The 26,670-nt window shown below is 34.2% G+C and overlaps 1 protein-coding gene across 1 annotated transcript in view; it reads left to right on the top strand.

Moving 5' to 3' along the window:
* Positions 1-26,670, top strand: part of CFAP54 (cilia and flagella associated protein 54) — a 111,018-nt gene that overhangs the window by 66,705 nt on the left and 17,643 nt on the right. The window contains exons 42-59 of the mRNA XM_074168264.1: positions 303-500; positions 1,383-1,470; positions 1,912-2,118; positions 3,684-3,750; positions 5,746-5,928; positions 8,085-8,171; positions 9,226-9,348; positions 9,901-9,954; positions 11,450-11,666; positions 12,016-12,110; positions 13,706-13,875; positions 18,500-18,602; positions 20,037-20,175; positions 21,133-21,290; positions 21,487-21,672; positions 22,925-23,051; positions 24,497-24,652; positions 25,851-25,959. Of these exons, the coding sequence (XP_074024365.1) occupies positions 303-500; positions 1,383-1,470; positions 1,912-2,118; positions 3,684-3,750; positions 5,746-5,928; positions 8,085-8,171; positions 9,226-9,348; positions 9,901-9,954; positions 11,450-11,666; positions 12,016-12,110; positions 13,706-13,875; positions 18,500-18,602; positions 20,037-20,175; positions 21,133-21,290; positions 21,487-21,672; positions 22,925-23,051; positions 24,497-24,652; positions 25,851-25,959 (2,467 nt within the window). The remainder of the gene's footprint in view (positions 1-302; positions 501-1,382; positions 1,471-1,911; positions 2,119-3,683; positions 3,751-5,745; positions 5,929-8,084; positions 8,172-9,225; positions 9,349-9,900; positions 9,955-11,449; positions 11,667-12,015; positions 12,111-13,705; positions 13,876-18,499; positions 18,603-20,036; positions 20,176-21,132; positions 21,291-21,486; positions 21,673-22,924; positions 23,052-24,496; positions 24,653-25,850; positions 25,960-26,670) is intronic.

Genomic DNA, 26,670 nt, shown 5'->3' with positions numbered 1-26,670 from the left:
CATCCAGTTGTGTCACTTGTCTGTCTGCAGCCAAACCTCTGTCAGAGAACTGACTGGAAGATCTTCCCAAGTTTCTTCCTGTAACAGGGCACATATTTTCATTCGGTTGCACTGACAAATGAGTTATGTCCAATGAGTTTATTAGGAGACTCACAGACAGAATCATAGCATAGGAAAACAGATAACAATAGGGCACACAGGAATCATATATTTGTTCAAATTGTATGGTGCAAAAATACTTGTGGTGCTGGAAATAGTACAATATTTATCTGAACTGACCATAAGTCATTTTTCTGATCTAGAAAATGCTGGAAGACCAATCAGCAGTAATATCTCTTCGAACAGAAGGCTGGAATTTAGTCTGGGATCTGAAATGATATTTCTACCAACACCACGTGACATTTCTCAAGAAAAATTTAATTTCTCCAGTATGGTTGAGAGTAAACCAATACCACAATCACAGCTTTCAGTCATTATCTCTTCCTATGAACAAACAATTGGTAATTTTAAAAATAAATTTATGTGTGCAGATAACATGTAATATCATTCTGCCTATTTGTGTTCATAATGTTTATTCCAGCGTTATTTTTCTGTCAGTTATAACTGTCTGAAAGGTGGTTTCGAGAAATATACAACCTTCTTCCTGTTGATTCAGAAAAGCTGCATTAGATCCTTAACGAGCCACTAGTTGGTTCATAACCTCTACAGTTATCTCATCTTGTGAAAAAGCATAACTTCAGTGGAGTTGTACTGATTAATCCCAAACTAAAAAACTGTTGTAATGTTCAGCAGATTCGTTTTAATTCCATGATAGTGTTTTTTTCTAAGGAACAGACCTTTTGGGGTCTGTGCATTTGAATATGAGACCTAGTTGCTTGGCTTCCGTGTTACATTTTAGTATGGCTTTACTCATACAGTTACAGCTTACCTGTTTTTGCTGTATGACAAAAATAGGTGAAGTGTCGCAGGTCAACAGATGCCATAAGTGGTTTTATTTGAAGTAAGGGATCTAGAAATGACAGGGACAGTGCTAGTGTGCAGTATGCAGGCAGTGTTGTTTAGCAGGGCCATGGGGAATGGCCTGCTTCCCAGTTTATCTCCTGAAGAAGAAATTTGATGAATCTGAGAAAACAAAACCAAAAAAGCTTAGGTAAACAGGTCCATAAATACATCCTACTCTTGTTTTTAAAGTTAGTAGAAATAAGAAATTGTATATCTGAAGGTAAAATATACAAGCCTAATAAATCTTTAAAGAAATATTCATGCATTTAATTACATGTGAATGCCTGTCTACTTCTCAAGCAAAATTTGTTCAAGATTCAGTAACTGATTTAATGATGTGACAATATTTTTTTTCTAATTGATTAAAAAACAAATAACAGGAATCCTTGAAATAAACAACCAGAGAGACCTCAAGGTTCAGGCTCTACATGAACTTGGAAATCTTCACTTTTATGCTGGAGACAAAAGGTACATAGTTATTGGATTAAAAAAGAGCATGGTTTAATAGGCATTCGTATACTCTTCAACTGTCTTATAAGTTTTTGTACTGTCCTCAACTCCATATAACTTCTTTCATTTAAATCACTAGTAGCTATATTTTGAGAGGCTTTTTTGCTAGAAATTGTTTGTTTTTCTTAGCTAGCTAATTGCAATTAATTAAATTTATTAAGCATCTCTATGTGGTTTTAGGAAGTAATATCTATTGCTTGACAATTTAATTTTATGACAGGTTCCAATAAGTCTGTTGACCAGGTATGGTATCTTTTTGTGTTGTAGAAACCGTATTTCAACTTTTGACCTAATCAGAATTAGTTATAACTCAGGCAATAAAGGTAAAATGAAGCAAGTCTTATCTTCCACTTTGGAAAATGTCAGCAATATGATGAGTATGTTTTTTATGTGTTACAGAGTTGCTTTTAAATGTTGGTGTCAAGCCCTTGATGAAACACTCGACATTGCTGATGCTCTTAACAACTGGCAAGAGTTAGGTTTTCCAACAAATGCTACAGACTGCTTTGCAGTTGAAAGATTGACTGATATTAGCCAGAAATTTCTTTCTCAGGCTGGAGTCTGGGGATGTTTACATGCAGCAGTCTTAGTGGCCAAGATAGCTCAGTAAGTATTTTATATATATATATACTTTCTTTCATATCTTAAACAAATTGCTCATGCAAGACAGTAGGCAACTTGAAATTAATTTAAAAACACTAAGGAGCTGCTATAAAAAAAGACTCATCAAAAGCAAAGAGTTTTTCCTTTCAGGAGGAAAGTTGCTCTTTTGGAGAATATTGTTTTTTCCCTTTTCTTGAGTGCTCATCTTTGATCGTAATTGCAGCTGTAAATTATATGGAGAGATCATTGAAATAAAACAAAATGATAAAAAGTCATAAGCGCAAGGATTTTACAGTCATATTGATTTTCAATTGAAATATCACATCTCCCAAGTCATTGCACATATTAAATATTAATGTATCTTGAAGGCAGATTTACTGCCTAAAGCACTAATTTTCTGGTGAATTACAACTAAATGAAATTTGAATTACTGTATTAAAGTCTACCATCAATAAATATTTCTGTCCAGTACTCCTTGACTGCTGGTAAAACACTATGGATGTAATTCTGAGCTGTTCCTCAATGTATTGTACAATACAAAAATGCACAAAATATAAAATTTAGAAATACTTAAGCCAACTCTAAATTACCTTAGAAGCATTATACCCATGAAAGGGCAGAGCTTTATCTGAGTAAACTCTCTTACCTAAGAAGCAGGGCATATTAATAGCACTGTAAAATATCAGTAAACCAAGGTAGCTTTGAAAGTATTAGCGTGGGTATTTCAGATGAAACAGCATTGGCACACGAGGAATTAGCACCCAAGACAAAAAGGAATGAGTTTAAGTTGATTCTAAACTGCAACTCTTCTAATTCTGGGGTATGGTACAATTTCAGGTGCAATGAGGCGAGACCCAATCCCTACCTGCTTTTACAGGTGTCTGTGTACTATCCCTTTTTATGGCCGATATGTCTGTTCCAAATCCTGGCAGGGATCTGGAGGCAGCCATTCTCTCGGCTTCTCCCTCAGGCAGATCTTTTCTATTCAGGCCTGATTTGGGCTTTTAAACATCTTTCCCTTGAGTTGCTCTTTCTAGAGCAATTTATTCTCAGGCTGTAAAATGCAGATTAGAGATTAGGGAACTCTAATATTGTATTAAAGATTTCTAATGTTGTAGATCAGAGGAGTACCCTGCTACCAGGACGGTTTAAAGCTCTAAAGAGGTACTGTGTGGGATTCATTTAATCTAGCTAGACACCCACTGTGTGAAAGTCCTCATCTGCTAGTTATCTGAGGCTTCCTTTATGGAAACACTTTAAGGTGTGAGTTGCGTGACCTGCTTTATCTTTCTAGTTTTTGTGTGAGGTGGATTTTGCACTTAGATTGGACTTCTCTAACTTCAAAGAGAATCTAGACAACTCTCTTTGTCTAGGTATATCTTTGGTCAAATGCCTCTTTCTTTGCGTGACACAGCTGAGCACCTATCTACAGAACAGGCAGCTGTTTTCCAATATGGAAAACATCTAGATTGTGTTATTATCATTATTATACTAGATTAAAAAAAAAAGAGTTAGAATAATTATATTGATGGGCACATTCATATTTCTTACTATTTGTTGCACTTTAGGTATATAACAACATCAGAGATGAGATTAAGAACTAAATACTGCTATTTTTCTGCTATACTTTTTAAGGTAAGAATACAACTTCAATTAGAATTCATGAATTGCTTCTAAAATTTAAATCTCAATAACCCTCTATTAAAATATTTCTCTTTTCATTTTGATTGTAAAGGAAAACTGGAGATCAGAGGTAGTTTACAATTTATGCACATTAGATTAGATGTTTTTATTCTCTGCTTTTTAACATTATTCCTGTATTATAGACTAAAATTATCACTTCAATAAGAGGCTAGTGTCTTGGAGAAATAATGAAATTTTCAAACCAGGAGAACAGGCTCTTTAGAAAAAGAAACTTTTTAATCTTTTTTAGCATTGAAAGATACTGGTTTGTAATACTAAAATCTCAGCTCTAAAAATAGAGGATACTCAAAATTATTCAGTTTCATTTACAAAGAAAATAAGATCATTAAAATTAAGTTTTCAAACTTTTAGCAACCAACTATAAAAGAATAAAAAGGTTTCAGTTTACTTTTAAAAGGAAGCTTTAAGATACCAGTAACAAAAGTGATATAGGGAAAAGAACTCCAAGTGTTCTGCCAGTCATATTCCACTGGGATCAATGCTTACTCATCCCAGTGCAGCATCAGGAAGTTAGCTGGCTTCTTCCACAACAAACCAATGCCACTTTCTAAAATCTTGTGCCGTGGTTGTGACCTGTGTGACCTGTGCTAGGCCATGTTTAAAACCTCGTTAAGCTCAGCAAAGGGAGAACAAGTTGAAGGTAAAGGAGAATTTTGGCCAGCTTCCAGCACTGTAATTGCTTGTGGTACAAAGCCGAACAATTTTGATTCCTCCTTTTGACAGAAATACTAGTAAGTATTTGTTCCAGTTTATAATAGTAGAAATAATTGTGACTTGACTGAAGTGGGTCTGGTATTAATTGGGATAGCAGCAGCTTGCAGGGTGAGTGTCTTGAAAAATATAATCAATTACTGTCACTGTATCTTGTGAAGTTCAAGCCCATAATTTGTTCCTTGATTTGGAAAGCTTTTATAACCTTATTTAAATTCCACCTCTGGTATAGGCTTTAGGCCTGTTAAGATCTCAGAACTGAGTATGTAAATGCATGTTTCTCTAGCATATCATTGCTAATTACAAGAAGATAAACAAAATTGAGAAGGAATATCCAACATCAGAGACAATATTAGCACTTCTCCCTTTTTAAAGGAGTAACATTTAAATTGCTTCCTTAAAGTCCACATCAGTTTTAAGTTATATGATTTAAGCTGCACTACCTGACCTAGTTAAAGGCAGAACTAGGATGGGACTAGCTTTTAACTGGCCTTAAAGTCAGCATCTCTCCCAGAAACAACAGCTGAGATGATGGCAGGGCAAGGACTTAAGGCTTAGTAAAATCAAACTAGCTTTCTTAGCTTGTGGGGAAAATAAAAAGATTTTTCTTCTGACATTTTCCATGAAATATCTTCAGACTGGTACAGAAATGTTTGAACACAGCCCCAGAATCATCTTAACAATTTTTTCCTATGCATTTTCCTTGATTATGGAGATCTTTGAATAAATTACTGAGATCTTTCTGTCTGCTGATCAGAGGCTTATCCTAAGAATTATCTAAGATATCTTTGTGAGAACCCTTAGTGATTTATTAGGGTTTTTTTTTCCATTGATTCCAGAGATTTATTTGGGATGCTTTGACTTAGAATCTGAGAGAAAAGCCATTGGCTCTTTAGGAAGATTTTTCATTACCTGGGGAGTACTTGCTGAGGAATCTTTCACGATTATTTTTCTATGCCTAGATTAGTTTTTCTCTTTTGCTTTTGTTCTATGAAAGACTGTCCTTACACTATTTACAGCCTGGTTTTTTTTCCCCATCAAGTTCACACATCAGGCATTTTTTCTGAAAAGATTTTTCATGGTTTTGTCTGGAAACAACTGGATACTTAAGTGTCATTTATGAAGTCATTTATGAGTGTCAAGGGTTGGAGTTTTATAGTGTATCACTAATGTCTATACATCTTTTCACAAGCAGTTAATTATTGTTACTTTCAGACCCTGTTTAGAGCTTCTCTTCCACATCCAATATCTGACTGTGACTTTGCACAATATGAAGCAAATATGCTTATTCCTGGTATCGACTTGTTCTCTGATCACTACAGAGCTGATATCTCCACTGTAGTTGCAAGTCTGAATTTCCTTATGTTTGAACTACATTGTGCAAAACAAAATTTAATAGTAAGTATTATTTTCATACTCTGGAAGTGAATTTTAATACACCAAGTCATATTTTTTTTTGTGTGGGTGTACTTACGAGATAGCTCAGAAGCTCTAGCAAAATACCTGTATGGCTAGGTTCTGTGGTACTGAGAGGCAAGGTATACCTTGCTGCCTACAATTTTTAGAATATACTGGGTACTTGTTTATTCACAAAGATGACAATACATGGTCCACTTAGCTTAGGCATTTTAGAGGAAATTTCCTAATATATAAATTTTGAAATACGCTATACTGAGAATTATGTTAAATGCAGTGTGTCCAGAATGCTTTCAATAATTTTACTTTCACATTCTGTAAGTAAAAGTATCTTCTGCCTTTCTCCTTCTCACATTCTCTTATTCCTCTGTATAGAATGGTTTTACAGCTTCCCTCTTATGTTGATCCTGTGCTTATTTGCTCCATTTAATTACTGACCACTTCCACTTAAATCCAACTTCTTTCAAAGGTGCAGTGCTGGACATTGGAATAAATAGATTGAATTGCTTACTAGTACTGAAAAAGATTGAATTTTACCTCTGTTCTGTTTGGTCCTGTATGCTGTAACAGGTGATTATTGTATACCTCTATAAATCAACTCTCAGCATGACAGAAAACTCCCCAGCAGAAAAAACACGTAGTTTTCTCCTGCTTTAATGAGTTGACTCCACTTACGGAAAGGTCCTGCAAGTGGAAGAGCCAGTGCAAGGGAGGGGAAAAGATTGCATGGTTGGTGGCAGGGAAGTAAGAAAATGTTAGGGGGTGGAGATGGAAGAGGAGTTAGAGAGGAGGAGGCAGCAAGATGTTACCTCTTTTTATCAGAAAGCAATTCGTTGTATTGATTTCTTCTGAAACTTCAGACTAAGTGTCTGTCTGACCTCCTGTTGTTGCTTCTTCCCATCCTGCTTTACTGGAGTTCATTTTGTTAAGCTTTGTCTAACTGCCCTCACTATGGGAGATCAAATGAGATCAAGGAGCAGACAGTTACCTGGAAGCAGGGACACTTAATTTGACTGCTTGCTTTATATGCCCATGCACATTTTTGATTCTTTCTGCGCTTGTACTAGCAGAATATAGATCCAGGTCATAGATCATGGTCAAAGCAATTGCAGTTTCAGCAGGATGAGAGCTTCATTTCCACTGAATGCTTAATGCGTGGGATTGTTTTGGATGGTGGGCACTAAGTCGATTTGACACAAATCAAAACACATCAAGATTCAAGTTTTATTAAAAATAAGACTTCAAAGACTAATTTTGTTGAACTACTTCAAATATCAGTTGGAAACTGCATGGGTACAATTAAAACATTTGCCTCAGGCATTTGTAATCCAAATTCAGAAGTATCAAACTACTTTATGAAAAACTAAAAGTGCACTTGACAAGAAAGTAACAACGCTGTTAACATTTTCCAAGCTGGACAACATTTTAAAGTGAAGAAAAATGTAAAAGCTGAACAGTAATTACATTTTGGAAGTTCTTTCATTTTCAGTAAACAAATACATCTGTTAGGAAAGAATCTGCTTTTTCTGAAATATATTTTAATATTAAAAAGTGTTTGTATATTTTACTAGAACTCAGTTTAAAAATGTTTTTTGTTAGTTGCCCCTAAAAAAACTTTCAATTTTAAATGAATGCAAATAAATTTGTCTATAAGCCTCATCACCATCCAATTTATTTTACAATTGGTATCATTTCACTTAGACAATTGCAGGACTTCATTGTATCTATTTTATAAAGCTCACAGAATTCCATTATTCTGTTACTTAAACTGAAAAGATGATGGCATCAAAATGCAGACAATTATGGAAATCCCTTATATCAACATCTTTCCAGTAGGTTTTCTCTCTAATGGTATAGCAAAAAACCCCACCTTGAACACAGAGAATAATTTGGGGAAACTTCACTTTCTACACTGTGAATCACATATAAGATAATATAAGGCATTGGCTTTAGCCAGCTGAAGAACTTTTTAACACATTTGTCCTTCATAAAGCATAAGACAAGTAGTGGTGGTATGTAGCAGTGAAAGGAGTACTCCTGTATTATCTATATATTTGTGATATATAATTGAAATCTATGTTTCTATAATTGTACCCATTATGACATTTATAACTAGATGACCTAATATTTTCCTACAGATTTTACCATTGCTCACGTTATACCAATACATTGTTTGTGAGATTTGTAAGGACCCAGCTAAATGTATTGAAGGAAGAATCTTTAAGGTAATCAAAGAAACTTTCTTTTTATCACAGCACATTGTATTTCAAATAAACTTTTAATTTCTTTGTTGAATGTAGTTAATCGAATATTTCTTCATATATCACTGCTATGAAAAATAATTCTTTAAAGTTCGGCTGTTGCATAGTGTTTCTTTGCACAACAGATTGTAGAATAGGACTACTTTCTAAATGCAATTATTATTTATATTCTCAATTTTAGTAGGATGTAGAATTATTTATACAGTTTTAGTGTTAATGTCCTACAGAGACTAGTAATTACTTTAATAATTTCTTTCTACTCTTCATTTAACAATCATTTTCATTAAAGATATGCTCATAAATTTTCCCTCTTAGATCCAAACTTTTTACTTGGTATTTTCTATCTTGGTCCACCATTCTTTTAAGTGTTTTCTTAAGTGCAAAACATAAATGTTTTTTTATTCACAGTGTTCACTTCTGGATTTTTTATCAGTATCATGGTGGAACCAGGTGGTCGGACTTCTGGGAACAGACTTTTTGTCATTTCACTAATGTTCCCTTGCTGATTTTGTTTTGTTTTGTTTTGTTATTTTTTTACCCTTGGTTGTTGTTTTTTTTTAAAGGAATCTAACTTGTAGTAAAAGTTGAAGTATTATTCCTTTTAGATATTTTCAGGAAATGCTGATACATTAGGTTAGGGAGAGTAGCTGAGTACTACAGGACTAAGATGAGTAAAATCTGTGAAACAGGTTCTGATAAGGAGCTGATCTTGGACTGACAGTCAAAGCTCTAGCCAGATGAATTAAGTTCTTTTCCTTTGTCAGAAGTAAGTTTTTAAACAATATTTTTTTGTTTGGGTTTTTTTCATTTTTTTTTTTTAAATGTGAAGGACCCATCTTTGAGAAGATGTCACTTATTAAAAATGTAAAAGATTTCTTTCCATTGAAGAACATTCTCCATCAACGTACTACTATTCCAGTAGCCAAATCTACTTGAAAATTTCCTTTGAATACATGTTATTTTGAGCAAAAAGAATAATTGAAAATTATTTAAATCAAAATCTGTTATTTTTTCACAGATTAAAGTACTTACAGATATAGCATTTTTTATGGAGGCCTTTCATGAACTGTCTTTGCTTAATTGTGGAGAGAGAATTCCATGGAAAATACCTGCAGGATACAGAGAAATTGAACAAAGGAAGGTAAACACCAGTAAAGTATAACATCAAAATATAACACTCAATGTTCTTCATGAAACTGCACATGCTCCACATCTGCAAGTCATTACACATTCCTAAAATAATCCTAAATTCCTTTCAATAGACAGGTCAAATAGTAGACATTGCTTTGTTCCATTTACAGGTCTATGCTCTGGTGAAGAGCAGAGGAGGCATGTGCTAAGTCTGGAATTAGGTTGAGATTCAGAAATGTAAAGAACATAAAGGCAACTCATATTTGGTGTCTACCGAGCTCCTAGAATTTGGAAGAAGGTTTTTGTTGGTTTATGCCTTTTTCTCCCCTTGCTTCAAGTTGAAGAATCGTGGTGAATGGCACAGGAGGTGTAGGGATATTTCTAGGTCTCGGGTTAGGGTTCAGAAATGTGAAGCCCATAGAAGCCATGTAATTGTTGGTATTTTCAGAGCCCTCAAAGTATGGTTGGAAATGCACTATACTTGTCCACTGCTCTGCTAACTCACTTATTTTATACTCATATTGTAGGTCATTACTTATTTTTGGTTTTGTCCATTTCACAGGCTTTACAGAAATTTGACTCCTCAAAATCTCTCCTGACCACTACAAATTTACAGGTAAAAGAGATCTGAAAGAGTTAAAACTTTTATGCTAGACATAAATATGTATTTCTTTGGCATCACGGAATCACAGAATTGTCAGAGTTGGAAGGGACCTCTAGAGATCATCTAGTCCAACTCCCCTGCTAAAGCAGGATTGCCTAGAGCACATTACTCAGGACTGCATCAGTTAGAGATTATTTGGTTCAGAAAATATACTTGTTATTAGTGAAAAACAGTAAATGGAAAACATATTCTCCCCAACAGTTTACCATTTCCTAGATTTTAAATTCTATGGCTGACCTCTCAAGGGAGAGGTAAGCATCATTATCTCCATTTTTCAGATAGGAGAACCTAATATGTACAAATCTGTGACTTGTCTTGCAAAGTATACTAGTAGAATTATTCCAGTTTTGTCATGATATGTAGAATCTGGTAAAATACTGAGAACATCAGTCATCTAGCCTTATAATTTCTATCAATCAGAGCTGTCTGCATAGATTTGTCCTAATTCAGATTGGGGTTGAAGTCCATTTCAGGGGGGCAGGGGGGAAGGGGAAGGTGAATCTGTAAACCAGTTAATGAACAGTCATTTCTCATTTTAATTAAAATTGGATGCTCATCAATGACTTTTTTGGTTTTCAGTTTTAATAATTTTCTTTCACTTGCCTTGTCATAGATCCATTGAGCCAGTAGGGGTAAATGTTAGCAGAATGTGAAAAAGAAGCTGTACCATGAAAACAAACTGATAAAGTAGAAAAAACCCACATTTTTCTCTCCACTTTTGTCTCTTCTGCTTGCAGTAAACTTGTGTGTCTTCTACAACAGTCGATATTAGAAGACAGAAATGAGACGTCTATCTTGACAGCTTTTGATCTCACTAGTTTCAGATTTATTTTGAAGCTGTGCTTTACCTTGAGCTTTTGATTTGAACACTTCACTGTCTATATGGGACTCTTATTGGTCTCCTTATGATTTTGCAAAGCTGTGTAACTTTCAACTTCTAAATTTATTAATGTAAAGTAAGAATATTAAACTCAAGATAAAACAAGGAGGCTATAATGCATAACAAAAAGATTCTATGAAATATGCTAGAATGGTCTGATACAAGAATTTTTTTCCTTGCTTAATCTTTCTAGTTAGGGTGAATTGTAACAACAGACTTTCCTTTGAGTGGAGATTTCTGAACTACAGATTTACCTACATATTTTTTGTGACCACCTTAGCTCAAAGAGTGCTAAAGCTAAAACTCACACAGAGTAATAGCTACAACTTCATAGATGCACCTTCTACTGGAAAACTGACCACTCGGGCTGTAGCAAGTGCTACTAAGTGGTGAATTAAATTTGGAAAGGAAAACAGCAACTCATCCGTAATGATTAACAGCATATTACTAACATTATTCATGTTAATTGTTATAAATATCATTACTAATAGAAGCAGAATATATCTTGAACAAGAAAAATGTAAAATATGTCATTTCAAGTAGTCCCAATTGTTAACTTTCTTGTAGGTACTGGAAGACGTGTTTAATCGGAGTCTGTCTTTAACAATGGTGCCACTGTGCAACCAACAAATTATGAATAAATTAACCTTAGCTAAAATGCATTTCATCATTTGCCTTTCTGCCACAATAAATAATATACCTGAAAAAGTGGAAAAACACGTCTATTCTGTTGATAGCAACAGCTTGAAGGAGCCAAGCACAATTACAGAATCAAATGTGAAAGGTAATTATAAGGGTGGTGGAAAAATGCATTTATTCTGCAACTTGTTTCAAGCATAGTTTTTCCACTTTTAGCTGCATATGCATTAATGTGTCATATTATAAACAATATTCATATTAAATGTTTCTGGAAAAATCAGTCATTATTGAAATAATAAGCATTAAGGTTTTTCAAGTTTTTTTTAGCTAATATCTCTAATGTTATTAGTACTGTATTCCATTCTTCCTCACTTATTTTGATATTGAAAGTTTCAATTATAAGTAGAGAAGAAAGGGGCATATTCTTCAGATAACTAAGAATGCTTTGGTTCTTCATCTGTTATCTGAAATTTCATCTGAAGTGTATTTGACAGATGATGCTGATAAGAATTCAAGACAACAGGAACAAAGAAGCACAGTGGTGCAGCTCGTAGACTGTGAAGATGAATTAAATATGGCCATGCTGAAGGTAATTATGATTTTTAGAAAAAAAGTCTTAAGAAACCGCAGATTGTTCCAAAAACATTGTTGATGCTTTCAATGTAACAGAAATTATGATGGGAGGATGGAATAAATAAGGGGATAGAAACTTCTGTCCCTAATCTGATTGTAATCTTACTAGCCATACCTGAAGTCTTGGTGATTTGGTGCAGTTTTTCAAATGGTCTAGTTTATGCTATATAAAAGTCCATGGGAAATATTGTCACAATGAGATCTCAGTATGACTGTTTTAGCAACAAAGGTAAAGAAGGAATGGGATTTCAAGGATAAAATCATCTTCTTTTAAGAGGGTTGCACCTGTAGAACGTCAGAGACTTTTTGATGGGGCAGTACACTCTATAAATAAATGGAAACCCATTCTCTACCATATGTGAAACGTCTCAGTTTTTTCATATTCCTCTTTTTGATACTTTATTTTGGAGAAAACATAACACAGCTTCTTACCTTCTTTGTTTGAAGGGGTTTTGGTTAGTTGGTTGGTTGATTTGGTTTGGGTTTCATTTTTGTTTTGTTTTGTTTAATTGTGAACTTCACACTAGGCAGTTTCAAATCACAAAAGACCAAAATTGAAGGGTGACATATTCTTCTTTCAGAGGGGTCTTCCACTTTGGAAGTATCTACTTTTGGCCATTGTTACAAACAAAGTAATGTACAAAATACATCTGGAGAAATGGAGGATGATTTTGTGAGGCAATTGCTATATACCATAATCTAGAAACTTCAAAGTTTTAGTAGAGCTTGAAAATAACTTGAAAACAGCATCTTGAAAATAACTAAAATAGAAATTTTAAATTCATTTGAATGGGGCTTGTTTAAGAAACATAATCTATTTCTTACCCTTCTGAATTTTCTTTAACCATTCTGTTCTTTTCGTTTTATTTTGGGTTTTTGTTGTTTGTTTGTTTGCTTGTTTTTTCAAAGTAGAGCTTTGAATTCATTGAGGAAACTTGTAAAAAAAAAGATATTGGATGATGCAAACCTTTGAATTATTTTTAAATTCTTCTGAAAGTCTGTGATTGAGATTTTATTTAAAATTAACTTTCTTTTAGATTTGGTTTTCACAGCTTCTTACAGCTTTATTTTTCAGAAAGACTGTAAGTTAAGGTGAAGTTTCAGGATACATACAGCACTCAGGGATCTGTCAAAGTATAGAAAAGAACGTAATACTCTTTGCAACATCTTTAATGTTGTATTTTAATATTGTATTGTTTAAAATTACTAAGAATAGTAAAGAGTATAGTGTCAAATTATCAAGTATAGCTATAAGATAAAGATAATGAAAAATTATTAAGCAATATTGCTAAGCCATAAAATAAGTTCTAAAGCATAAATTGCAATAGTACAGGCACAGTTAAGATCTTGCTACTTTCAACACATTGAATCTGTAAACCTGAAAAAAGCAAAATTAAACCCCTGCTGTTTATAGAAAAGGCATATTATATTCAAGTTGATTTGTTTTAGGGTGCAGTGGTAGTAGGCTATAACAGAATAAAATACATTTTAAGAAATTTTTTATTTCTTTCATTATTTTTTGAAATCATACAATGCTGTGTTCTTCTCTAGGGGATTTTATTGACAAAAGCTGAAGAAAGTCTTAGCCATCTTGTACAGAACATAAAGGACAAATATGATGGGCAGATCTCTCAGTGTTCTGCTGAAGATTTAGAGGCTCTTATTGAGGCCAAACTTCAGCTTGCTGCTATTTCTCAGCAAAGGCATCAAGCAGCTTTCACGTAAGTAATATTATGTATAACCTTATGTTGCACAGCCTTGACTACAGAAAATTAAAAAAAATATCCAACAACTTTTTCTTTCAATCCTTTATGTCTACATTAATATTCTAAATCTTAGTAACCAGCCATAACAATCCTCTAGTAAGTTACATTGGCATTTCACTTTTTATTACTGCTTTATTTTACTTTTTAACAGATCATCAGTTATTGGCCTATGATTTCTCTGTGAGGTGTTTTTGTGATACAGTGTTACACAAAGTCAGAGAAAAAGCTGCCATGTTCACTGTTTTTGTTAAAGTCTGTATATGTTAGGTCATATGTTTTTTATAATTTTAAAGTATACAGCAGAGCACTAATATTATCCCTGAACTACTGAATTCTAATTTGTTCTAGAATGCCCTGTGTTACTGTCCTAAAAGAACATTTCCTCTTGATGTACATACTGGTGTCAAATTAAAATGTTAAAATTATACTTTTTTAATTAATTGGATTAAAAAGCATTGATGTAAACTTTAACATATAAGAATAGATTTTAGCAGGCATTAATTATATTGTTACTGAGAGTGTGTAAAATACTGTTCTATTTACATGATCTGCCAGATATTTTCTCCAAATTATGATTTCCAAATTCTGTGAATTTTTTGAGGTTCTGATTTTTTTTGGATAATTTCATAAAATTACAATTGTGCTGTTCTTTTAATACATGGGGCATACATAAATAACTCTTTGTGCAAGTTAAATTCTGTACATTCTTTTGGTCTTTTAGCTAGGAGGATTCTTCTGTTTAGCATATCTGTAATTTTAATTTTATTTGTATAAAAAGGATAATAGTTTAACAATACATAATTTTTCATAGAATCACACAATAATTAGAGTTGGAAGGGACCTTAAAGATTATTGAGTTCCAAACCCCTGCCATAGGCAGGGACACCTCCACTAGAGCAGGTTGCTCAAAGCCCCATCCAGCCTGGCCTTGAACACTTCCAGGGATGGGGCATCCACAAATTCTCTCGGTAACCTGTTCCAGTGTCTCACCATTCTCACAGTAAAGTATTTCTTCCTAACATCTAAATCTCCCCTCTTTCAGTTTAAAACTGTCGCCCCTCGTCCTATCACTACACTCCATGATAAAGAGACCGCCCCTGATCTCTCCTGTAGGCTCCCTTCAGGTACTGGAAGGTCACTATAAGGTCTCCCCGGAGCCTTCTCTTCTCCAGGCTGAACAATACCAACTCTCTCAGCTGTCTTCATAAGAGGGGTGCTCCAGCCCTCTGATCATCTTCATATTTTATTTTTTTTAATTAGTGTCAAGCTCTTTTTATCTAATTTTTTATTAGGTTGAAAAGTCTTTGAGGGTACAAATTGTTAACTAGAGATGCAGCATATAGAGGTGTAGCACTGTCACTTGTCAAACTAAGATTAAAACTGAGATTAAGTAGAATGTAATCAGTATTTGTAACTTTTGTTAGGTCTACTCTGACTAAACACACCAAAATTATTACAGTAAATCTTACATTATAGTAACCACCAAGCAAAAAGCAAAATTAACATTTGTTTATTGTTGGAATATTGGTGAAGATTTGCTGTAAGAGTCCTACTGATGAAGTGGTAGGTGATTCAGCTGGCCAACAGCCAAACCAGTTTCAAGGATGTTTTTTTCGTTTTTTACCAATTAACAAAAAATAAATGTTTTTTTCTATGTCAAAAGCAAATTGTCTTCCTTCTCCCAGTTGTCTTAGGTGAATAAAGAAAACTCCAAATCAGATAGCCTTTAAATAGCACAATTCCATTTTAACTGCTATGGTACAGCAATAAAAAGATAAATAAATTAACAAGGACAGGAACTTCACAGTTCTGTACAGATTACTGAACTGAAAACAGTAAGAGTTATGCAGCGTGGTCTTTCATCTGGGTTTTGTTTATGTTATTTTAAAAGACAGAAGCTTCCCAAAAGTTCATATATTAGGACTGTAATAATTTAGTTGTAATGCCATTGGTGAACATGGCAAGTAAGAACTTGTAGGTTATTTGTAGACATTTCTCGTAATGAAATATTAGTCTATTTCAGTGCCTTTTGAATTAGATTAATTTACCAGAAATTTGTCAAAGAGAAAGCAACAAATCACTGGACAGTGACCTCATCGTGCTTTTGAGTGCCATGTCGATTTTATAAAATTGTCGTATTAGTAATTAAGGACCAGTATCTAGACTTATGAAATCCCATGTGCATAAGCCTGAGTTAGCTTGATACTAGGCTTGATAAAACCTGTGTTAGCAGAGTTCTGACCCAAACTTTCTCACCCTTCTAAACTGGTGGTATGCAAGCCGTTGTCAGTGCAGGACCTTTCTTTTTGACACGCAGTTATATCCTACAGTGTACTTTCTCTCTTGGTTTATAACTTTTCTCAGATTGAAGAAACTTTTTTAGAGTATCAAGGGTTCCAATAGATGTCTAGTGTTCTATGGGACATTTTTTTGGACTCTCAAATTCTTGATGGGTGTTTAATGGGCCTTGTATATTGATTGTGGTCAGGTAGCAGGAAAAAAAACCAACCCCAAACAACAAACAAAGTAAGGGTTTGGGTTTTTTTAACCTATTTTACAATTTTATTGCACTGCCATCCACGGAAACTGCTGATATATCTGCCTGAGATACAAATGATACATTCCTTCAGACAGCTGAATGTTTCCTGCCTGCCAGCCTAGAAATCAAACTTTGCATGATATTACAGAAATTCATCATTTTTTTCCTTTGGCAAAATGACTTAGTGGTGAAACTGTTATAGTCAGCTGTACTTTCCTATTTTGATCATCTTGTCACTTTCTGATTCAGCTGATAAAAGGATGTGTATTTTGTCAAGGGAAATATATAGACACATCACTCTTGTTGACAGCAGAAGAGGGTCACAAAAATTTCATCAAGGGAAGCTTCTACATTACAGCCTCTGTCTTGCAAAAAATTTATGCCTCAGAATAAGATTATGTATAGGACTAATTTGATTGATCTCAAGGACAGTACTTAGATGGTGTCCCCCCTAAGCATGTGAGGTTTCTAATTACCAAAATATGTAATTCTAATATAAATATAATTCTCTGATTATATGAATACATTACTGCTTAAAACAATACATATATGAACCTTTGGGCTCATGGTCTACATGTTACTCATGAAATTTATATGTAAACATGTAGGTAAAAATGGTCTCATTTTCAGAATTGTTAACTGTTGACAACAGCAGTTAACTGGAGGCAGTGGTGCTCAGGAAGTTAGGCTAATATTCCTTAAAAGCCTGTATATACTCTTGGGTGCTGCACCTTCCAACTTATTTGAGAAATGTTAGCCATACATCTCAAACAATGTTTTGAAAAATGTCAGGCTTTGCTGTAATTTTAACTTTGATGCCTGGTTTCAGGGGAAAACTCTTCTTAATAAAAAGAAAGAAAAGCAGTTGGGATATTTCATTGCATTATCCTTACTGTCTCTTTTGCTTTTATAAGCATATTCTGTTTCGTATTTTCCATTGTTAGAGAGAAAGTTATCATCAAATTCAACATTGATTTATTCTGGTTTCATTTTTGGAATAAAACTGAGGTAAAGGCATGATGAAGGAGATTCATAAGGATTGAATTCTGAGAGCTGAAAGGCAAGATATTACAAATTTTGGTTCTCATTGTTACTTTGGGGTCTATTTGTGCTGAATTGGTGTAATCCATCCAGTTCAGCATCACAAAAACAGCAAGCAGGATAGAATCTGAAATGACAGGAAGACTTTAACTGCCCTCTTTTTTCTGGAGGTTATCCATCCTGTGGTTAGATACATGTTGGCAGAATAATGTGAGTAATTTCAGAGTAGTGCTGCTCTTGTTCTGACTTTGTGCATAAATCAAGAACTTTGCCTTTACAACAATTAATCTAGAACTTCTCGAAAGCAGTAAATTCACACAGAGTCTTAATCTCTCTTGCATTAAAAGCTCTTTACAGTGTTCTGGCAGTGTAAAAAGGACTTAGGGTGTTCATAAATTATTTTATTCTTTTGCTTCATAGCAACCAGTCTCTATGTAAAGAGAGTCTCTCTATGTAAAAAGACAGCATAGAGGAGAATTTTTATTATACATTTTTAAAAATTAACCTGCTGAAAAAATCTTTAAGAGGTGAGCTGGGGATACCCTCAGATAGTTTTGCATCATTAAGAAACTATGTTTCAGTGGGTAGAGAATAAATAGAGTTGTACAAAAAAAACCAACAACCCCAAAATTGTTTTTGAGAAGAGGTAAGAAAGTAGAGATTTACAGATGTAGGGGAAAATGTACAATTAGAGATAGAAAACTAATACCATGAGACTGCTTTTGGCAGTTCTCAGAATATTTTGAGTAGCGTGTTCTTTGAAGAGCAAATGCTGTTGTGAAAAAGATGTCTCTATGTTGGTTTTGCAAATATCTTCATATCATGAAAATAATAGTATACACAGAGTCTGCTATGCAATTTTTTTGTTCTACTGAATCAAAAATTGGTAACTCCTGGTAGAAATCTCTGATGTAGTCAGAAATGAAGCATCTGTTATAATAAAAGCATAAAATGGCAAATATAATTAGTATTTTAAAATAATATTTTTCTGTATCACAGTGTTGCTTTGGCTTTCTCTGCAATTCGACTTCTCCAAGACGCAAAAATTTTTAGGAGTGAAGAGACAAATTTTCAAGAAGAAAAGGATGAAAGGCAGTGTTCGGTATGTGCGCATATTTGTTTTAAACTATTGTTTCTTCGCATATGAAGTCTTGTATTAAGTCAGAGCGCTAGAACATAGCAGTCATCTGTATTATGAGGTTACCATTAACCTAGGGAGAAAATGATGTATGACATACTTCAGTTACCTGCTTGCCTATAGTATATTCAATATGCCTATAATCATCATTTCAATTTGTATATGGTTAGGAATTACAGGTTTTATTGATATACTCTCAAATGCCAGCATTGAAAATCTCCTTTTGTTTAAGAAAAACCCAAACAAACAGAAAGTGGAAAAAATAGCTTTCAGCTGAAAACCTTGTATTACTCAGTTAGGGTTTTTTGATTGAAAACCTACTTCAGAGTATCCTCTTTCAAAGAGCCAAACCAACCGGTTTGCATCATTGCTGTGTTCCAAATTTAGCAAGATTTCAGCTGACTTCTGTTGTCTAACACATAGTGATACTGACCTATACGTACCTTGGAAAGCCAGCGTACAAAACCCATTGGTTATTCCACACACGTTCACTCTCGAGTGCAGAGTAAGTCAAATTGACTCACATGGACAGAGCAATTGAGCAGTGAGGCCAGATTTTGTAACATGCATAACGAGACTGGACTTTTCTTGCATGCAGTGCAATTATTCTGTCTGTGTTCCGTATCAGGGTCTTCTGTCTTACTGCACTTACTCCTACATTTTCTTAGGACTGCCCTGTAGCTAGTAGCTGAGTTATGGCTAATTTTTTTTCCTCATTTGCATCAATATAAGTCAGTCATGATGATTTTTAGTATAAGTAAAACACAGGTGGTGCCATGTCCATTTATTTCTTGCTGGAACAAATCTTTAGAATATGGATTGGAAAATTTTAGTATTAGAAAGACTGTTTATGATATGTGAAAATGGCACAGGGAGTTGAGCTGAGAATTCTCACCAACACTTCCAGTACTATATTGCATTAATATTTGTTTCTAATCACCAGAAACACTAAAAGCTAGAAATAAAAAATTAAAAATTTCTTTCTAATCACTAGTGAGGTACCAGAATTTGATATTGATCCTGCTCCACAATTAGACTTTTATGTGCCTTAGAGTTTTGTGTAATGTTCCTGTTTGAGAGGAATAAAGTCTGAACTGTTAGAATTCTCCATGATACATATAGTTTATGGATATATTTGTGAACTTTCCCATAAAAGCTGGTTTAATTTTCATTTGTTACAATTCTTTTTTTTTCTGTATATTAAAAGTTAATAATAAATGGACTCTCGATATTAAAAAACTTGTATCTACCCTTCAAATAAACCTCTGGTTATAATTATGTTATTATTTCTAATGTATTTATTTGATTTATTTTAGACTGATTCTGCCCTGTTGCTTTGTTTTTACTAAAGTAGTTGACTTGGAAAATAATATTTCTCTTGCTTTTGGAAATTATTAGGACTCTTATGTTAAAGATGTTCGACTGTCTCACAGTATAACAGCACAAGATAATATGAATGTACATCTGTGGCTAAGGTGTCGTACAATGTTAGTGACTGCACTGGTAACACAGATACATGGCATTTGTGATATTAAAGGTACTACCCTTTTTTGGTTTAGACTTTTGGAGTATAATGGACAAGTGAGCCTATTAAGACACAATACTTATTCATAAATAACAAATATAAACATTAATTCTGGGACTGTATTATCACTGAGCAATTATTTGTATTAAATTTATCCAATGTAATAAGGATAATATATTTCTGAGTACAATCTCTCCCTAGAGAACATAAACACAAAGCATTATGTTAATGTTCATTTAACAATCATTATCTTTTGATAAATCACTTGTGTGTGAAAAAATTTCAAATGTTCTAGTGTAATTAAGTTAAATAAGTATGCTTGTTTTCAAAAACAGTTGCTATATACTTATAGTTTTAAAAGTCTCAGAAGTTTTTTGTCACTTTTTATATCTCAAATAAATGAAATGTTCCTATATATTTTCTAGAAATGTTCCAGATTCTTTCTGTTTAAAGTATTTAAGTGAGATACTACAAAATACATTTTGATGCAGTTGGATTATGAATAAAATGTTTTTCATTCCTTAGTTCTATGAACATAGTATAAACTCTGATGCTCACTTAAGTATCAAAATCACAGTCTAGGTCTGTAGCCAAATGTATTCTGGATAATTCCTGTGAAGGTTGTTACTATTTTGGAACGGTAACTAAGATCAGATTTTTGAATATGTAGAATGTGTTTTATGGGTGAGAATGACTATCTGATCTACAAAATTAATTATTTACACTGGTGGCTTACATATAAGTAATGTATTTGGATGAACTTAAACCAAGTGCAGTTTAAAAACCAAGTGGTTTTTCTTTCTTTTGAAAGTGAGTTTGGCACAGAATCAATGAAATGGTAAATGTAGAATCTATAATGTCAGATTTTCTTTTAGTTTTTAGTATGAAACTGTCTTCTTTACAATGGTAGAAGATACAGTAAAGTCTTTTCAACTGTATTTTTACTGTTCATATGTTCTTCTCTTTTAGAAAATAATGTGGCTGAACGCAGAAGTGTGATAGAAGAAGTAATCCTAGAGGCAGAAGCTTTTGGTGATACAGAGACTCAGGCTGAAATGATGGTGCAAGCTGCTATTCTTGACCTGCAAGAAAAACGTCCCGTGGCAGGCATTAAACTTCTTTTGGAGGTTTGAGCACAAAGGAGAAACTGTTCACTTTTCTTTGATGCATTTTTCATATAGTCAGGACAGCTGATGCCAGCGTTAAATAAGCTTGAAGTAGTGTCTCTAAAATAGATTTTTTTTTCACTTTGTGTGATTTGTCCTCATAACAAGACAGCAAAAGTAGTAACTACTTTGGTTTATGTTGTCTGTGTCCAAACAGAATATCATCAGTTTACTTCAAGAGGATACATTTATTTCCCCTCCAGCTTCTTTTACTCTTGTGAAAAGTATGCTTCTGCTGGCAGACATACTAACACTCCGAACAGTGGAGGATACAGAACATTGCTCTTCTACAGTGGAACCATTAAACTTACTAATTTTGGCACATGAGCTTACCATTAAAGCAGTGAGTATATGCTGGTGATTTACACAGCATTTGCAAGTCCTTCCTGCAGTCTTAACTGTCTATTCTTAAAGCTATTTTAACAATTTATTCAAAAGGGCCATTCCTATTAACTGATCCCTTCAATTTTCCCTAGATTACATTGTGTGAAGAAGTAATTCATCTTACCAAATTTATTTATGCATACTTACCATGTATAATCATGTATGTAGTCTGCTATTTTCATACAATTTAAAAATATTGAATAATTGCAAAATGTACATCCATATGTGAAAATTGAAATAGGTAGGTTGAGAGAAAAGAGATGTGGAACACTCAGTTTTCCCATTTGAAATGAGGGATATGTTCATACTCAGCACCTCAGGGAGGATGTGCATCTCATAAAATTCCTAACTCTTGAGCATTCAAGTATAAGAATTTAGCTTTGTATCTTAGAATGATTTGAACTAGAACATCTATATAAAGTAGCATATTGTTTATGATGTTTTAGATCGACAGATTGTTACAATCAGTATGAATAAATCATTTCCATGTAAAAATTTAAATAGGCAAAAATTAAATAAATCTAAAGACATGAAATCTGAGAGGTATGTTTATTAATAAACCATTTAACTATTGGTCCAAAAACAGTCTCTACCCATTCTTGATACAGTTTATAAAGAAAAGCTTTTGGATCAAATTCTTTCCTCATATTTACTAATACAGAAGTTTAATCCATTGAAACATTTGTTGCCCAAAGTAATAAACAATCATATGAATCACTTCAGACTCAGACTTCCACTTAAGAGACTTGCTAGCCTTCAAGAGACACCACTTTACAGCATGCTCCCGTTGCCTTATTTTGGTGGATGAAAAGTTTGTCTGGTCCATATATGTTATTGTTTTTTTCTTTTCTGGCCTTTGTTGGATGTTAGATTTCTTTGTATAAATGACAGCTTCTTTCTAGGGCTGGGTTACTTGGGATATCTGTTTCTTAAAGATTGATTTGAGGGAGTTTGCTTTTAGAAACCAAAGCCTAACATTAATAAATTTGATCAAGGGTTCATTGAAATTGTTCTTTTGCTACCAAACTCCTCTGCAAAGAAGACAAGTACAAACTGAAATAAAGGACTTCAAGATTATCAAGCCCTTTTCTAGTGCTCTTTTACAAGACACGTTCAAGTTCCAAGGTTTTGCGATACTTAACTTACTTTTTCAAACCACTATTTAATTTGCTGTCTGCGACTTGGTTTTACAAAGCATGCTCTTTTCATAGATTTTTGCTTGCGGAGAACCCATTGAACAGCAAATAGAAGACAGTACATTGACTTGCCTGGCCCTACCTACAAAAAATATCTACTTGCCACATATCAACTTGCTAGCCCAAGTCAAAATGAGAATCGGTAAGAAAAATGCAAGTCATTATTATTTTTAACTTTTCATTGATTTTCATACATATTTTATGCAACAGCAGATAAACTGGTGCATCAGAAGTGAATGTACTAAGTCAATTGTTTTCATTATACAAAGAAAATATTTTGAAAGCCAACAGTAGATGCCTGTTTGGCTCCATGCAATGTGTACAAGCAAGGTACAATTCTTACAGAAACTATAATCAACAAAGACTTAAATATTAATGTTATAGCTTGATGAAACTAATGGGAACTTCAATTTTTTTTTAAGTGGAAGTTAACAATGCTTTTCCAGCTTCTGTACAAAGCATTCATTTTGTGAAAACTTCCTGTATATATTCCATCTCTCTGGAAGTAGTTATATGGTAACAAACTAATGATATCACATCATATGGGATAATAGCGATAATTCTCTATCCCAATAAAATAAATAGTATCTGTTATTGTTGTCACCCTTTAATTTAGCAACTTTTTTTGATAGCTTTTTTTTATACAGAAACTTGGAAATATGCTGAATAACAGAAGATGACCTTTAAGATCTGTCTGAGATTTGCTGCTGTATAGCAAATATAGGGAAAGGGATATTGTCTCCACGTTCCTTCTGTTAAACTAGATTTGGTGTATATATGACTTATAATGGACTAGCAAATCTAGAAATCACTTTGGTTCTCATTGTGGAGCAGCCTCAGAGTGTTCTGGATTCTTTTCCAGTAGGCTATGCTCCAGGAGCGTATCAGTGCACCCCAACCATTACTTTGCATTCAGCCCCTAGGACTAGAATAGAGGTAGTCCAAAGTAAACACCCTGAAATGCATCTGCTGTGGGCGTCAGGTCTTCAACACGAGCTGGTTTGCTCTAGAGATCCACTCTTATTGTACTTTACTGCTTGTCAGAGCAGGTATGGCCAGACAGTCACAGTAATGGCTGTGTTTGACCAGTTCCTGTTTCTGAATCCACATTTTTTAGGAAGAGCCTACGTATACAGGTAAATACTGGGGAGTACAGTATAAGAGGTATGCAATGTATCAAAAAAGGCTTTAGATCTGGTTAGTACAAAAGGAATTTGGGAATTTGCAATGGCTCAGAGAGGTTTAGGTTTTGCCTATAACTGCCAGGTGAAATAAAGTAATGAAGTGGCTTACTGCTAGTCTTTCCAGACAGTTTGTGAAAGGGCTGATTCTTTTTGTGAAAGAAGCCTGAGCTTCTTTTGGATGGCCTTGGTAAACCTTAATGGCATCATAAAGTAGTGAAACAACATTATCGTACTGTATTTATATCCATTAATCACTCAGATTTTTGAGAATTGGATTGTAACAGTAAATATGTAACAGCAAATATGTAACAGCATGTGTTCTATAGAAGTTGCTTCTTTTTGCATGAATTGGTTTTCTATTAAATAATTTACTAAGAACTGTCTTTTTTTTTCTTTTTCTTAGGACACACATTAGCTGAAAAAGTAGCTTCTACACCTGAAAGAGGAGATCCACTGCAATGGTTACTTGCTCTCAAACATTTAGAATCAGCATTGAAGCTTTGCAGGGCGTCTGCAACAAAAAAACTAGATATGGAAGCTGAAATTCTTTTTCATATAGGTAAATAAAACCCTGTTTGTATATCATGATTGCCTTCCTAGGCAATGTTGTGCATGTGGCCTCTCTTAAAATGGAGATATTTTACTGTAAAAAATAGAACAGATTTGTGTATTTCTCACCCTGTCTAGCTGCAGATCTCTGTCCTGTGTTTAGGTTCACACCAGCATAGTTCAGCATGCATTACACAACGAATAATTTCAAAACTGCAGTAGAACTTCTCCCACCTCTATGTTATCAGGGATCAAAGGGTGTACCCAGTCACATTAAGGACACTGTAGAAAGCTTATTAGCTTCTTTGCATCAGTCTGAAATAAAGAAGATGAGAGGCTCATAAAATATTTCTAAATGATTTAACGAGGCTAATGAATTACACAGTGTTTGCATGCATTTGGATTTTAGTGGCATTATGTTTTGCACCAGGAGGTGTTGACTTCTTAGGATCACAGTGAGAAAGGCACTCAGGCTCTGTAACGTATCTCTTAAAATGCCATTTATTGGAGTTAACACTATAAAGAAAAAAAAGGATAGTGAAAATAATCTTATGTCCCTTCAGATGCTGAGAACCCCAAGCTGTGTAGTATTGAATGGGCTTCCAGTCAGGGTGCAGCACAACATACAGATCCTGTCTGTGGAAAGGTTGCCTTTTTGGTCTGTTGAGCTGTTAGAGGATTTTCTTAAAAGAAAACAACTCTATTCATCGTTTCCACTGTCAAACAAAAAGCATATTCACATGAGACTTCTTGCTGCACTTTTACAGAAAGGGCAGGTGGTATAATCACTGGTACCGAGAAGATGCTGCCAACAGGCTCTTCTGTTACAGCCAGCTGGCTATATTTATCCTGTGGCACAGCACAACACAGGCCTGAAGGCCACGCTGTACCTGCAGCATAGCGCAGCACAGAACAGGCCTGCATCTGTGCATTAACTCCTCCAGGTACAGTGGTCTTCTAGTTAGGATCACTACATGTTAGGAGTCATTATGATTCCAAAGTTTGATTATTTTGGCTACTCTATGAAGTGATTTGCTATACAACCATTGTGCATTACATTTTAAACAAACTGGAAAAGACTTAGCTGATAAGGAAGAAAATAGATAATGCACTATATTGTTTAAATTTCCTGGAGGTAAAACAGGTTGGGTCTTATAGGAAAAAAATATTGAAATCTTGAAAATCTGCTTTCTATATTTCTTTCTTAGGTAAGGTAGAACGCCAAATAACTGAAGCAGGCAATAACCAGTCATCTCAAGCTGCTGAAACCCTGTTGGAAGCTATAAAACTCAGCCAGCAACATGATCAAAAATTTGAGTAAGAAACTAGCTATATAACTTTGAAATTAATTTTAATCACATGTGAATATAGTTTTTTGACAGCTTTCTGTGATTTGGTGTGGAACTTCTATTATGAGGCACCTTTTATATTTTGGACAGTTGCCTTCTATTGCAGTATAGAACAGCTACTGTATGCTTAATCTCTTATTTAAAACAAATGCTGAGACCATTTGAAAGTATATTTTAGAGTATACAAAGTTACAGCTTTCTGTTCTATTTTCACATTTGTACCTGCTCTCTGTCAACACCAGGAACAGAGCTATCAATTAAATAGGGGTTTTATTCATATTTCAGAAGATGAGCTGTGGTCTGCCCCCTTCCAGATAATAGAAATCCAGCTTGAAAAGGTTAGCAGCCAGACACAGTCAGAACAGAGGCAGAAGGAGCGTAGGAAATGTGTTTGTAACAGATATCAGGACAGTGACTTTGGCATTAGTTATCAGCATAGAAGATGCCTGAAGAGCTGAGCCAAGCCAGCCAATAAATTCTGTCAAGCAGCTCTGATACATTGGACTTTAGTTTTTTTTTAGTTTCTTGACCAGTCTTAATGAATAATGTGCCATGTCTGGTTACAGAGAGTGTAAAGGCAGCAATTTACCTTGCTTGTTTGGGTATTCTGCTACTTAAGTTAATGAACCAGAACTCTGAACACAGAAGCAGTAGCATAGTAATAAACCTCTACAAGCAG

The sequence above is a fragment of the Numenius arquata genome, chromosome 2 (genome assembly GCF_964106895.1).
Source record: "Numenius arquata chromosome 2, bNumArq3.hap1.1, whole genome shotgun sequence".
NCBI lineage: Eukaryota > Metazoa > Chordata > Aves > Charadriiformes > Scolopacidae > Numenius > Numenius arquata.
The sequence above is the reverse complement of the archived record's forward strand: the minus strand, read 5'-3'. Positions and strand labels throughout refer to the sequence as shown.